Raw genomic sequence first — 14,863 nt, 5'->3', positions numbered from 1 at the left:
TCAAAGACTTCCACACCTATGGAACAAACTCTTCCTTTGAATTAATGCATTCCTGTGAGTCTTGCCTTCAATAAGGAACTGGATGGTTAGATGGGCTGTCACTGGTGACACACTGGAATGCAGGGCATCAAGTTCCTCAGTGGCCAATAGACCTTGGCCTTTTTCATCAAACCTATGAAGCTGTGATTTATATACAGCCCTTCTGGTTGTACCTGACCATATTCATTCTTCACTCAATAGATATGAAGGGGCATAACCTAAGCTTTTAAACTTTTTTTAAAAACCTTTGATGCTGTTGTGGGCTTAACGGTAGTGGTGAGGTAGTATCACCTATGTTTTTAAACGTTTTAAAACATTTTGATAGCACTGAGGACCTTAAACAACACAACGATTATTGTAGAAACTATTCTGTGACTCCAGGGCTGCTCAGTAAGCTGCAGGTAGTCAGTGAAATGGAACTATGATGTGATATATACTCTAAACACTATGGTATACTTCCTGGGTTCATGCTAGGATAGTTATTGTCCCCTATCTTTGTAAATAACATGCTGCCCAGTTGTTCAGCAACAAAGGGTATCATTATGCAGATGGATTTACACTCATTTGCAAAGACAAATACTGACCATTAATTCAGTTCCTATCAGATATTGCATGCATATCCTTTACAACAGTGTTCACTTTCAGATTACTGTTTGGACATATATTGACCTTTGCTTTATTAAACTATAACTGGAAAGAAACAAGGAGCCAGTCTGACAAATGTTACTCATTCATATGCACCAGTGGAATAGAATCAGTACATCAAAAGCATATAATACAAAAATGCAAAATTTTAACTACAGAAGGCTGAAACAGAAAAATTAAAGCGCACAAATTAGCATCTTTGCAGAGGGAACCCCACACACCCCTTGCTAATTATGTATACCAATTCTAAGATCACACTACAGTCTGGAAAAGGAAACAAACAGTATTCCTGTACAATGGCTTTGCTCTACCGAATATTTAGTGATGCTAAAAAAGCTGGCAGCACATAGCCTCGAAGTTCTGTTTTTCAACTTTCTGTACTCAGTCTTTTGTTTGGTATTGTAAGCTTTTGATGTACTTAAGATATTCTGCACCAGTCTATGCATCTATAGCAGTTAACATCCTCCTAAAATATTTTACAACTATCACAGTTAACCTTGGTAAAAAATATATATATAAGAAAGGCAGTCAAGAAGGAATTTTTGATTTAAGTATCAAGTTATGCTAGAGGTGGGCAAAACTTCAATTCTGAGTGACACTTGCTACAGCTTTCACACAGCAAAGCCATGAGATTATTTACCAATTATCTACAAAAGTCACCCCTCAATGTGTAGTTTTATACTTCCAGTCAAATATCACCTTGACTCAAAATCTAAATATAAAGTGGAATAACTTGATTTAACCAGTATCACCACCAATGCATAACTGTATTTTGTAGAGTCATTTACAGTTATTTTACCATAATTCAACAGATACTGCAAGCATAATTTACTTCCTAACAAATCTACTCACTATTTTTCCATCTATTCTTTTCCCGCCATTTCGAGCTGTTACTGATTTTATTACAGCTGTTTGTCCCACTGTAAGCTCATCTTTACTAACGATAGACCCATAGTGAGATGCCGTCAGTTGCCCAGCTCCCAACCTACTAGCCTCCAAGAAACTATATTAGAGTACCAACTTGTCAATATATTTTATTTCCAGTCTGTGAATAAAGATTATTTTTAAGGAAGTTAATGAATGATTTCTTTTATATGCAAGGCAAATTTCCTAATCTTGGATCTCTTTACATAATCTGTTACTTTTTTTTGGGTGCTTATATTTATTTTTGTTAGACTCCTCAGTTTGGTGTTAGCTTTCAAGTGGTGAGTTTCAGAACTTAACTTTCAAGAAGAAATGAATTGGTTATTTCCTTGTAGAACACAAAGATTTAATATAAGATGAATAAAATAGAATACAATGACAATTCTGTATTCCATTTTGTATAGTTTATAGTCTCCAGCCCTATACATTTTTCTTGTTCTCTTTTCATTTTCCCGTTCATTCCATTCTTTTCTTATTTAACTTACCAGTCTGAGCTATGATTTCAGAATTTTTTTTTTATTTCTGCAGAACAAGGTCACTGTTTTCAATTTTTATGTACATGCCCAAGCCGGGACTATTTATATGCTTATTGGTGTATTTTATTCCTAAGTACCTTGAAGCTTTTTGCCTCCCCTGTAAATGGATTATGCCAAGCTTAATGTTCCCAACAGTCATAGCTAAACTAAGCAAGCAAACAAATGAGTTTAACTGCTCTATGAGTGTTATGGATTCATTCAAAATGCATAGTGGGGCTTAGTGTGTCTACCTAACAACATTGGAGTTCAGTCCAGGTCTCTCTGACTGAATGAAGTTAACATGAATTCCCATGCCTTTTTTTTTTTTTTGGTCTAGGTAGCACATTTTTATTTCACCTCCTCCCCACCCCCTTGATGAAGCTACTCTAAACTGTCTCTGTATGATGCATTTTAACTAGTGCATGAGTCTTGAGTCATGTCTGAATAAGATCTGTGAAGGAATAATTTGCTTGTATTTTATCAACTGCTGGTGCAGGGCTGCTGATAGTACTTTAATTTAGACCTAAATTTACTGAGACTAAGATGTGTTAGCCAGAATTCTTGTGTCTGGGACATATAAGAGGCACCCTCTGCAGCTGATGCATTACTGAAATACTGTTTTTATGTAATCATTGTACAGTTATACTACCTACATAAACATGCTGTTTTAATGCATTTTAAATTAAGGAGCTATTGCTTTAATCTGTGAATATATTTGAATCCATAGTGTAGCTCTTGGGAACTGGGATTTAAGAAGTGCAGCAGTGGCAGCATTCCATGGCCTATTTTGAGGGATACCCAAATATACAGTATTTCCTAACCTTAAATATGTGCATATGAGAATTCTGTTGCTTATGTGGCTCTCTGATATGTGATAACAGTTTTCATGATGTCATCATCTTGTTACTCTGTCTACGACTCACAGAAGCTTCCTAGAGTAACACATCAGTCTTTATCTCTTTCAGGGAGAGCAGAAAGGAAAGGATGCAGCAATTTCTGAGGTGTCAGGTAAGTAATTGCATAAATGTGAACGAAGTAAGGTCAGTTGATTATTTACTTTAGAAGTTTAGAAGTATTTTTCAGTGTTGCCTGTAGTTAAGGAAAGTGCTGCACATTACACTGTAAATTGCTTTTTCCCAAGTGCTTGTGGGAAGGAATTATTACCAGATGTGTATGTATTATAATGTGAAGTGGCACCTGACACTTCAAAAAATATATATGCAGTTCAAGTAGAGCAATTGTGAATTCCAAAACTGAGTGTTATAATGTTCAAATATTTCGGAGGAGATGACCTCAAACCCCTGCTACTTATATAGACTAACAGGAGGAGACACCGCACCCCTGCTACTTATATAGACTAACAGGAGGAGACACCGCACCCCTGCTACTTATATAGACTAACCCCAAAGTTTCTGTGCCTCACAGCAGGGACAAATTTCTCAAGATATTACAGTCTGGGAGTTTATATATATTCCCCCATTCACACTTGCAGCTTGGAGGATTGCAGTTATGGGCATTTAACTCTCCCCTTGCTCTATAATATGGAAAGGATAACTTGTGTATGGTTTCAACCCCGCACTCCTTTGCACAGATATATATTGTAACTTACTCCAGATATATTGGTCCGATGGCCCACAGGATCTTACTGGGGCAAGGGGATTTTACTCCATTCATGTGAAAGGACACCAGGATCCTTATGGAAAGCTTTACAAGCATGTACTACAGAGCTGAGATCTCTCTAACAGAACAGTGTTATGATTGCAACGCTATATCTGTTTTTAATAGCTGGCCTTATATGTCGTTTATTGGCCTAAAACAACCTAAATATGGCATACAGGGATCAATTAGTGACTACAATCCAGATCAAGTATGCCCTTGGTTGTGGGATGAACAGGGTAGGGTGTTAGGGATTTAGAGACATTATATCTCTGAGCCTCTTAGCATGAAATCTGGTCAAAGCCACAAATAATGGGGTGACAAAGGACCAAATATAGAGGCACTTTTTAAAATATTGCTCTTACAGTCTTAGAAAATTAATAGAATAATAGGTTTTCCATTAGCGTAAGTTTTTCTGAAGGATTATGAAGTTTGAAACTCAAACAAATGAATTATTTTCTGACTTCAGTTTTCAATGATTTGCCATTGATTTCCAGTAAACCACAATTTTATGAGAAACAGACCAAAAATATAAGGCGAAAATTTGGACAGTTGAGAGGTATGACTGGCATGCCTGTCCTGGAGTTAGGGGAAGTGATTCAGGTCAACTGATTAGTGCTTTCGTAAGCAGTGTCGTGTGACAACAGAGCCCAACATTTAGTAGTTCTCAGCTGTGACGTGTGTGCTAGATGCCTTCACAGGGATGATGGTGCTCACATCAGCCATTGAAGGAGGGTTATAGGGCTGTAAAGAAAAAGAAACTGTTAGTCCCCTTACTCTAAATGATACAGCCTGTCTCTGTAAAAAAAGAAAAAAATAAATAATAAAATACCATGTAATTCTGGGCACAAGTCAAAAGAGATGGCTACCTGAGAGTTTCAGTATGAGGCATAAGCCATATTGCATTGGAAACAAAAGGATGAAGGTGTCCTGGGAACAGCAGGAGGTCTGGCTGAAGAAACCTTTAGAAAGGGGCATCAACACCCTTATGGTTCCATGAATGATGACCTGTGTAGAGAACTCAAAGGATGGCTTGTGACAAATTGCACCTAGGAAAATATATTTACACCTCAATTTTGCAAACATTGCAGCTCAATAAATGCATCAAATTCATTAGAAAAGCCATTAAACTGAAGTATAAAATGTGAAGGGGTAATCTGTTGAAGATGGTGGTAGATGTATTTGAACATTAAGCCTCAGCACTTACATGCACTCTGACACATTTGTTCACCGGGGATTAAAACCCTACAGCCCATTTACTTGTGCAGTATCAAGGGGGTTGGAGCTTTGGTTTGAGAGTACAAGCATCTCTCTGTAAACAATTACAGTAGGATGCTTTCTCTCGCTGTACACTCAGCTAAACATTAATTCTGCCTTTGTCTGTGCTCCACAGGTAGATTTTTGCATTTGCTTCCTCTGTACTGAAAAATCTGTGTGTTGTCTTAGGCCTGATCTTAACCAACAGTCATTGCTTGTTTCTGCCTCTGGCATTAACTGCCTACAGAATCCTAGCATTAAAACATGCTGGTCCACAGCACCAGCTTAGACATAGAGCCATCACTTCATACAATCCAAACTGACTTACTGATAGGCACATTACTTTTTAAGTTGCTGTTCTTCAAATGTTGCCTCCCTTTTCCTTAGTGCAAATGCTACATATTGGAAGGATGCCTATTCTGCCAGGTCCTATCACCATAGAGCAAATAACATGCAAAGGTCACCATTCATATCAGAGCCTAAAACAGAGCATTCTCTTCATGTTTTCCTTCCATGTTCGATTACATTTCTGATGACATCCTCCAAGTGGACAGACTGTCAACATATTTAGCACAGCTTGACAATAACATTTGTGCAAATGCTACATATTGGAAGGATGCCTATTCTGCCAGGTCCTATCACCATAGAGCAAATAACATGCAAAGGTCACCATTCATATCAGAGCCTAAAACAGAGCATTCTCTTCATGTTTTCCTTCCATGTTCGATTACATTTCTGATGACATCCTCCAAGTGGACAGACTGTCAACATATTTAGCACAGCTTGACGATAACATTTGATCAACGTGTTTCTGCTTTTCTAATTGCCAGCTCCAAACAAATTTACATTTTTATTTTTACCACACATCTAGGCACATAAATCAACCTTCATTTTAAATATGTAGCAGGTAGTGGTATTTACACTGGCAGTTACTGCTTTGCTTATAAGTGTCATCACTCCCCTTATTAAACAAATGTACTTATCACTGTCACCTTCTATAAACACATCACACTGAATGACATTTGATGACCTTTATTAAACTTCTATAAACATAACTTTATTAACCAATGTTTGTTAATTACAGCTGAACATAGTATAGCTGATTTTAATCATGGCATAAACATCCATGTAATGTTAATCAGGATAGTGTGACCGCACTCATCCTGACCCAGTAAGCAGCGTCCATACCTCCACTCCCTCACTTTACTTATGAAGCAGCATCCCACCACTCACTTCATTTACCATTTATTGAATTACACATCCAACCAAATAAGCAGCTTCCTCACCTCCACTCATTTATTTATCAAGTAGCCTCCAGCTCATTGAAATGAACATCCAATGCCGGAGGCGGAACAAAAGAGGGTATGCCTGTCCCTCCTCTCCAGCCACTAGCCTGACCAGGCTGTTCCCCCTCTTTCCTACCAAACTTCCAACCTAACCGCTCATTAAAAGGCATTAAGCCAAATGTCATTCAGTGTACAGCATCCTCTCTAACCAAAATGGATCCGTGACATCACCTCCCAAAGCCCTATCGCATAAATAGTCAAAGTAGCCAATTGCCTAAATGTCAGAAGTGAACCCCCCTATCCCTCTCAAATGCTACAGTGACAACTATAACCTAGCATATAATCTCTGTATATTGGCTAAACTCCCACTTGCCTAACTATCAATAGCAGCTTCACAATGATTACGAGGTCATTACCTGCCAAATGCACCTCCAAAACACTAAATTCACACCATGCAAAACCACCCAAGAAACAATTGCACACCAACATGCCTAAATGCAGCCCCATTTTACTGCCCAATGTACCTATTAATGTCCAAAATAAAATTTTCTTTCAAATCAATGTAATACTAATTCCACCATCACCAACTACCTGATATAAACAAGAAAACATTTAATGACATCATAGCAATTGCTGCCCAACAAACCACTCTCTGAATGATCGATACCTACCAAATGAACCACCAGAGCTGTAAGAAGCCCAATGTTGCCTGAAACAAAATAATGTCAATGACATGCTATCTGTCATACATAACTGCAACCCCTTTTCTGCCCAATGGATATACTAATGACCAAAATGAGATTTTATTTTCTAATGGATCAACTGCATAGTAATCCTGCAGTCCTACTCACTAGCCTTATAAGGCAAGAAAACATTTGGGATTCCAAAAAACACCCAGTTAATGACTTAAATAAATCCATGAAACAACAGTTGCACAACCTGTAGTACAATGATCCTCCATGTATCAAACGCCAACCCTTGCAACCAACTTACTTTGACAATAGGCAGTGTCTGCTAATCTTCACACTATCAAACCCTACCCTAACCCTTCAAGCATATGACCAGGGTGTAAGATTTAGTCAAGTAACGTAACCCTAACATTCATACAACTACAGTAATCTCAGCTAACTCCTCCTTCACCAAATGAAATGCCCCACCTTGTCCACAAGCCTGAACCAAATCAGTCAACTATCCATCCCATCAGTCTCCCTCCCCCTGGCAGCTGCACCACAATTTGACCCAGTTAGCAACAGCCCTACCATATGCTTTACTTTATAATGCTGCCCTAGACCCCTGCAACATGCATCTAATCCTTCTACCCTAACCTGACATGCCTTGGCTAGCAGCACCAGCAACTCATACCACTGCCATATTAAGCAAGTGAAAATGGACCCTGTCCACCCACCCCCCAGCGTTTCCGGCTAAAACTATGATGCCTGCTAGATTAAAACTTCAAAGCCCCACATCTCTCCTCCAGTTGTCCTACCCTGCTGACGGACAAGCCACAAACCAATTCACCCCCAAAAGTATGGCTCTACCCAATCCTCCTGCCACATTGTTAAACCAATGCAAATCCACACGACATTCCAATGCATCTACCAAAAGCTCAGTATCCTGAATCCACCACTTACCCTTGGATTTTCCCTTTAAAGCTTTCCTTACAGTGTGTCACCTTTGCATCCAATAGCAAAACAAACCCTAAACATCTGCTAAGAGACCAAAACCATGCCCTGCTTAATCTGTACAAGTTCAGCCTAGCTACTGGAGCACCTAGTTCCTATTCCCGACACTCTCATACCTGCAATGCTCCGACACCCCTACCTACTCTCAAGTTGTACATATAACATACCATCTCCTATCAGCTCAGGAAAAGAATATCAGACAAAATGAATAACCTATCGATCTCCCATTCCAACCCCACCAGCTTCACAATCACTACCTTCCTTTGTTTGAGACAAATAGTCCTACAAATTGACCTCTGCACTCGATTCAATAGAAAATCTTGAAGAAAAGCCCATCTATTACCCACATAACAAATTAAGGCTGCTGCAAACTCAATTACCCAACATGCCCTCCCTGTCTGTCACCAGTACAGCTGAATACCTACCCACACACTTCAATGTGCAAAGCCCACACACCACCCACAAACATACACAACACTGTGCCCCCTGTAACTAAGCGATATTGACAAGGCAAAGATCTTATCCTACTGCAACCAAACTTCCATGCACTACATGAAACCTGACACCTAAGGAAACTTAACACCCAGAGGTCCCTCACATGTAGGCACTAAACCACTGAAGCCTCAAACCTTACTTACTGTTTGAAATTCCTGATACCATCAAACCAACCCCATCCCCCTCAATGAATTCACATATCCTTGTTCTCCCTCACTCATAACCTTCTCCACAGTAAAAGCAAAAGGTCAAAAGACCCCTCCTTCATTGCCCACGGGACTTGCCTAACTAATCAAATGGTCATCAGGATCCCAAACTCCAACACAACCTCAGTCGTTATGACACTATCCCATCTGTGAATGGCCCAAACTCACCATAATTAAACCTATATACCTACTTCACCGAGCCCCTGACATAAGTCATCCTTACTACTCCCCACAGTACTCACATACTGCACAAACTCTCAAACGCCGAAATGAGTAAATAAAATTGTATCACTACCTGTGACCTCCCTCCATGCAGCTCCAGCAATCAAAACCCCCTTTGTAGCAACATCCATCACCTGATGAGACCACATCCTTCAAACCACCAGCTGGTACGACTTCTGCGCTGACACTATCTGTGACCGCATTGCATAGCACTCCAAGAGCTGAAAATACCCATCATAGCATCACCATCTGCAAAGAAAAGAAAAATGTAAATCGCCTGAAATACAAACACATTTGAAGACAACCTGCCCCTCTCTGAATGCCATCAATAAATCCACCTTTCCTTGCCACATCCAAGGCCCTATTACTACTTTGGCTCAAAAAACTCTCATTCTTGTAGGACTAAATATTACCTCATCTTAAATTGCACGGCCTTATGTGTGCTCACCAGCTGCAGTATAGAGATATACGTATGAGCAGTGAGTAATCATTTGCATACTTCACGTCTGCACTGAGAAGCAGGGCTATAACTGCCATTAAGCACCAAAATGGCATGAAATAATGGCTGGCACTCTTCTACCTCCACAAAATCTAGGTCAGCTTCACCACAAATAACTCCTCCCACTGAGCTCACTCTCCCAGGCAGTCAAACTGATAACCTGCAAAAACACACATACTCTCAAACCTCCCCTCAATAAAATACGTCCCTCAACCACAAAGTGTACTGATGGAATTGACTTTTTTTTTTTTTTACTATTTTTACCACATTTCTTACTAAATCTGGACATTCTGTGAAATCAGTATGATTGTGAGACATGGGTACCTGCCTCATCAACAGTCACTGCCACATTTTATTTTTGTCCTGTTCTGTTTATATACTTAATTGCTCCCCATTCAGCAGTTTTATTCAGATCCATTTGTAAAATATGAATTTCATGAAATTCAGTAGAAATGAAACAAACTGTGATAATGACTTGAGAATTCTTCAGCAGGAGTTACTGTACCACAAGTAGGTTCATATTAGACTAACTGCTTTTGTGGGCCAACAAAGCCAGACCTAAAAAAGGGTAGGTTTAAATAATGCTCCTATAAACTTAAAAATGGCAAGAGTAACCAGGTTCTTATCAAACTGCATTTTCTAAAGGAATAAAGTCCTGAAACTGCAATGTATGCTGTATCTAATGATGGCATTCCTCACACCCTCCCAGTGATTAGCCAGAAAACAATAAATTTTATGAGGAACAGACCAAAACCCTGAGGCAAAATCTGGACATTTTGTGAAAATCTGGGCAGTAGAGAGGTATGTCTTTACCTAGCATCCAGGCATGAAATGGGGAGGTGACCCTGTATCACTCCCAAAGTGTGCCAACACCTCCACGACCTTTACAGCCTCACTGCACATGCCGAAGAAACAGCTACTATTCCTGGATGGCTCCTGACTTCACCACACACGTAAGACACAACTACTCCTCATGCCTCTCGCCTCTTAAAGCAGCAAGAAGCCTGAAACTCAAATGTATAGCAGTGAGTTCTGCCATCTGCCCTCAATGATTCACCAACAATGTGCCAGAAGACCAATAATTTAATGAGAAAGTGACCAAAACCTGAAGCAAAACCGAGACCACTCCAAGATCTCTGCAGTTAGGAGGTACGCCACTCATGCTTTTTGCACACTCCCACCAACTCACTCCTCAGAAAACACACACACACACACACACACACACACACACACACACACACACACACACACACACACACACACACACACACACACACACCACTGAACCAATGAACTCGCACCGTCAGAGCACAACACTCAATGCCTGAAAATTACAATCCCCAATGCTTTATTTCTAATGCATCATTAGCTGGGAATAAGCAACAGAAAATTAGTCCACCTCCCCCAACTCTCTGCCCGAATGTCTGCCACACTGACTGAGCCATTCATCTGCAGACATAATATTTTTTGAAGAAGAAGAACAGCAACTAATATCTGCCACCCCTTGTCTTACCGTGTTCACTCCAACTATATATTGCTTGAGCCTCCTTAATGGCACAGTGAAGAGTGTAGCTCACCTCTCATGCTACACTTTATTATCGGCAGTCAGTTTGTCTGATGTGTGGGAATACAGCCAAAGACCAACTGCACAGAAGGCAAATCTGCTACCTGCTGTGCTACTGTGGCTGCCTGTTTCTAAGGGGGGCAGAGCAAAATTAGTAAACTAAGCCAGACCCTGATTTAACCCTCCCCAACGGCCGTAAACACCACACATGCATGAGCGACTGACAACCATTCTTCTTGGGGAACTCTCAACCCATGAAACAGGCACACACACTCCTCAAGAAACCAAAGCAAGTAGCAAAACTCACCCAATCACCACCATCACCAAACTAAAATGAAAACACAAGCAGGAGTGGAGCAAAACCACACAACTGCCACAGACCAACTGCATGAGACCCCCCCCCTTCAACATCACTTCCAACCCTATAACGTAGCAGTGCAGCATGGAAGAGTATAGGTCCAGACATCTGCACAACAAAATCACTGTACAAGGCTATAAAGATGAGTCCCATTAAAGCCCCAGAACAGAAAACCTCCAAGCAATAGAATGCATCCCCCAACAAATCACACCGAACAATAAGCTTGGTGTTTCGCACCAAATGCCACCCTACCCCCGATCTAAGGCAGAGCATCTGACGACAGTCCCAAAGCCAAGCTCACCCACCATCCATAAACCCTGTGCTGCAAGCCTCCCTAATGACCCACCCAACCCCCTTCCTGCAAGTGGGAAAAATAAAATAAATAAATCAGCCACACAGACACAGCCAAGAATACCCTAAACCCCTGTTAGCAAGCATCACCCACCTCTTCCATATACAACTATTCCAAGGCCTACTTGACCACACCAGTACCTACAGGTCATCTGGGATGTAGAATCTGCCATAGCAAGTTCACACCAAAATGTGATTCCTTACCCAGATAGACTTGGATTAAATCCCTTAAGCCCCTCCCTACCCTTACCTCACTTTCTTCCAGTCATCCCTCATTCTCATTTAACCCTTTCATCCCCCCACCATCTTAACTCCCATTAATATATCTGTCTAACCCGCCTCTAAAGATGTCGTTGGACAAATTGGTTTGTTGCCAACCCTCACTTGTCTGGCTGTAATATGATAAACATTAGCACCAAGACTACTTAATATACTGGACACATACTGCTCTGGACTTTTATTAGACATACTCATTTATGTTTTTGTTACCAAATTGAAACCTAGTTTCAGTAATCCATGCAAACTAATGTGCTCCATCTTGTGAATAATTCCATTTTTATTTTATCATTGATTAGCATTAAGATGCTATATTTTGTCTTGTACCCTGGCTAGTTGTGCCCCAAAAGTGACTTTTTTCCAGATCATTCCACTACTCTGGTTGTCAAACTTAACAAATAAATAAAATGAAAATAAAAAAAAAATCAAAGCTGACTCTCTCAGGCAGCAAAGAATTGCCAAGATGTAAGGGATCAGAATAAGGCATTTGAATTTTACATTCTTATGTGAAGAAATGGCTAGCAGGTGTGTTTGTGTTAACCTCAACTGCTCCTTGTACAGTAGCACAACTTTAGTTAAGTATCTTAGGAATTTCTGACAGTGAAGGTCATCAAAATACTTGCTTTGCTTCCAAGGCAGTATCATGTTATACTTGATGCCTTCTAAGTTTGCTCACTCCTCTGCCTTGCCATTTTCTGCATAATAGTTTGTGGCATTAGTGTACTGATGTTACTTTTCTTCATCAACCAAGAAGTAAACACTTATATGGAAACACTTGTAATACACGTGTTGGTTCTTACATGTCTGACTTTTGTTGAGGCTAATGAACCACTCAGCTGTCTGCACACACACACACACACACACACACACACACACACACACACACACACACACACACACACACACACACACACACACACACACACCATCATATACCTTGCTTGTCCATGAGTTGATAGGATGTCCCTGGTGTTTCTTATTTTTTCCTGCCACTCATATGATGATTACAGTCATTCATTAATGCCAGACATTAGGGTTTCACACTTCGTATTGCTCATATTACATCACAAACTAAAAAGAGAAAAAAAACCTGCTACACTAACTGATCTGTTAAGACTGCTGCTTTCTTTGTCAAGGCTGCAGAGTTTAACCTTTCCCCTTTTATTTTCACTTTGTTAAGACTTGTATAATTTGATAGACACATCCTTGGTGCCTTTTGGTGGTGCACAGGCTACTATGTTGTGTTGAACTGGTGGCCCATACATCACACTGGCACAAGCACTCTCCCTCGTTAATTCTCCCAATAAGAAGTGTGTGCAGGTGACTGTCGGAGCATGTGGGTATGTGTGAGTATAAATGAGAGACTTCTAAATGTACAAGATCTGAATTTTTTTAAATGCAGTTTTGGGCGTGCTGTATATAGTATTCCTGGTGTCTAGTGTTCCCCTCACTCATGTCTTTCATGCTACAAAACTTTGTTCTTTTAATTTTTCAGTGCTTTTAAGTCACAGTATAGAGATCTCTCATGATTGGCACCCTCCCCAGTGTTGCAGGATTTGCAAATTAGTCTAGAGGAGTGTGGTGGTATGACAGTCTTCCCTATAGAAAATGCATGTTGGTGTCCCTGATGTGCTGGTCTATTAACTTTTTAAATAAATTAGAGTAATATGTAAAAATCATTGATTTTTTGATAAATGTTACCCCACCCCCATATTTTAATCTTTGTCCAAAATACTTGAGTAAAGAAGCAGAGATGTATGAGCCTGAAAGTGACCACAGCATATAGGCAATTAATGGTACCTTGAATGTAAAATTTTATTTAATTTTTATTTTACATTTGTTAACCGGGCTAGTCCAGCTGGATATATTTCCATTTTCAGTAGAGGCCCGGAGAGAAAAGCTCCAATAGTAACACAGAAATATAGTAACACACAAATATGTCATGCAGTATTATACAAAGAAAGGATGTTAAAATATTAAATACAGAGTATTAATGAGAGGACAATAACATTTGTTACTTCTAATCTAACAGGATAGGGTAAGTCACTTTACAGTATGAAATCTGAGGTAATATACAGAACATTCAAATTTACATTCAGGACATAAATTAATTAATTTACTAGTAATAGTTACTACTTCCAGTGGGGTATAGAAGTATTAATTGGAGAGAGGAGGCAGTATAGAAGTAGCGGTAGAGAAAGCAGAGAATTAGTCAGGGTTGCAATAGGGGCATAACCAGTATGTTTTGAGATGTTTCTTGAGCCTTTGCTTAAATAGCGGCAGGGAGGGTTGTAAAGTTAGATCAGGTGGCAGAAGGTTCCAGTGTTTTCCAGCATTATTGGAGAACAAGGAGTCACCAGCCAAGTTATTAGACTTGCTTATGCTAGCAAGAAGTTTGCTAGAGGAGCATAAGGAATTGAGATTCCTATAGGGGGTAATAAGGTTGGAAAGTATTGGGGTGTTGTTTGGTTGGTAAAATATCTTATGAACAATGGTAAGTTAGGAGACTATCAAAATGTTTTTTAGTTCGAGCCAGTCTAGTTGCTGTAGGTTCTGACAATGGTGAGTTCTAAATGGGTTCCCAGTGGCAATTTATTATAGGAGTTAGCTAGTTTGATGAGATTACTTTTTTTAGGTTTGTATATATGGGGGAAGCATAAAGAAGAGCTGAGATTAAATGGGAGTGGGCAATTGTAGTTCTGGATGTTGGAGTTAAGAAGGGTTTTATTCTGTATAAGGAGCCCATTTTTCTATTTACTGTTTTAATGGAGTTATTAATATGGCTATCGAAGGAGAGGTTATTGTCAATAGTGATTCCTAGCAGTTTGGTGGTAGAGTCTGAGGATATAAGGTGTCGTTATTGGATACGAGTGAGAAATCTATAGGGA

General features: G+C 39.8%; 1 protein-coding gene across 1 annotated transcript in view; it reads left to right on the top strand.

The window, feature by feature from the left end:
• LOC122811419 (lymphotoxin-alpha-like) overlaps positions 1–14,863 on the top strand; it is a 35,227-nt gene that overhangs the window by 4,811 nt on the left and 15,553 nt on the right. The window contains exon 2 of the mRNA XM_044083250.1: positions 3,089–3,131. Within this exon, the coding sequence (XP_043939185.1) occupies positions 3,089–3,131 (43 nt within the window). The remainder of the gene's footprint in view (positions 1–3,088; positions 3,132–14,863) is intronic.

The sequence above is a fragment of the Protopterus annectens genome, chromosome 9.part0 (assembly GCF_019279795.1).
Source record: "Protopterus annectens isolate FY-2018-M chromosome 9.part0, PAN1.0, whole genome shotgun sequence".
Lineage (NCBI taxonomy): Eukaryota > Metazoa > Chordata > Ceratodontiformes > Protopteridae > Protopterus > Protopterus annectens.
Note: the sequence above shows the minus strand (reverse complement) of the source record. Positions and strands in the feature narration are given on the sequence as shown.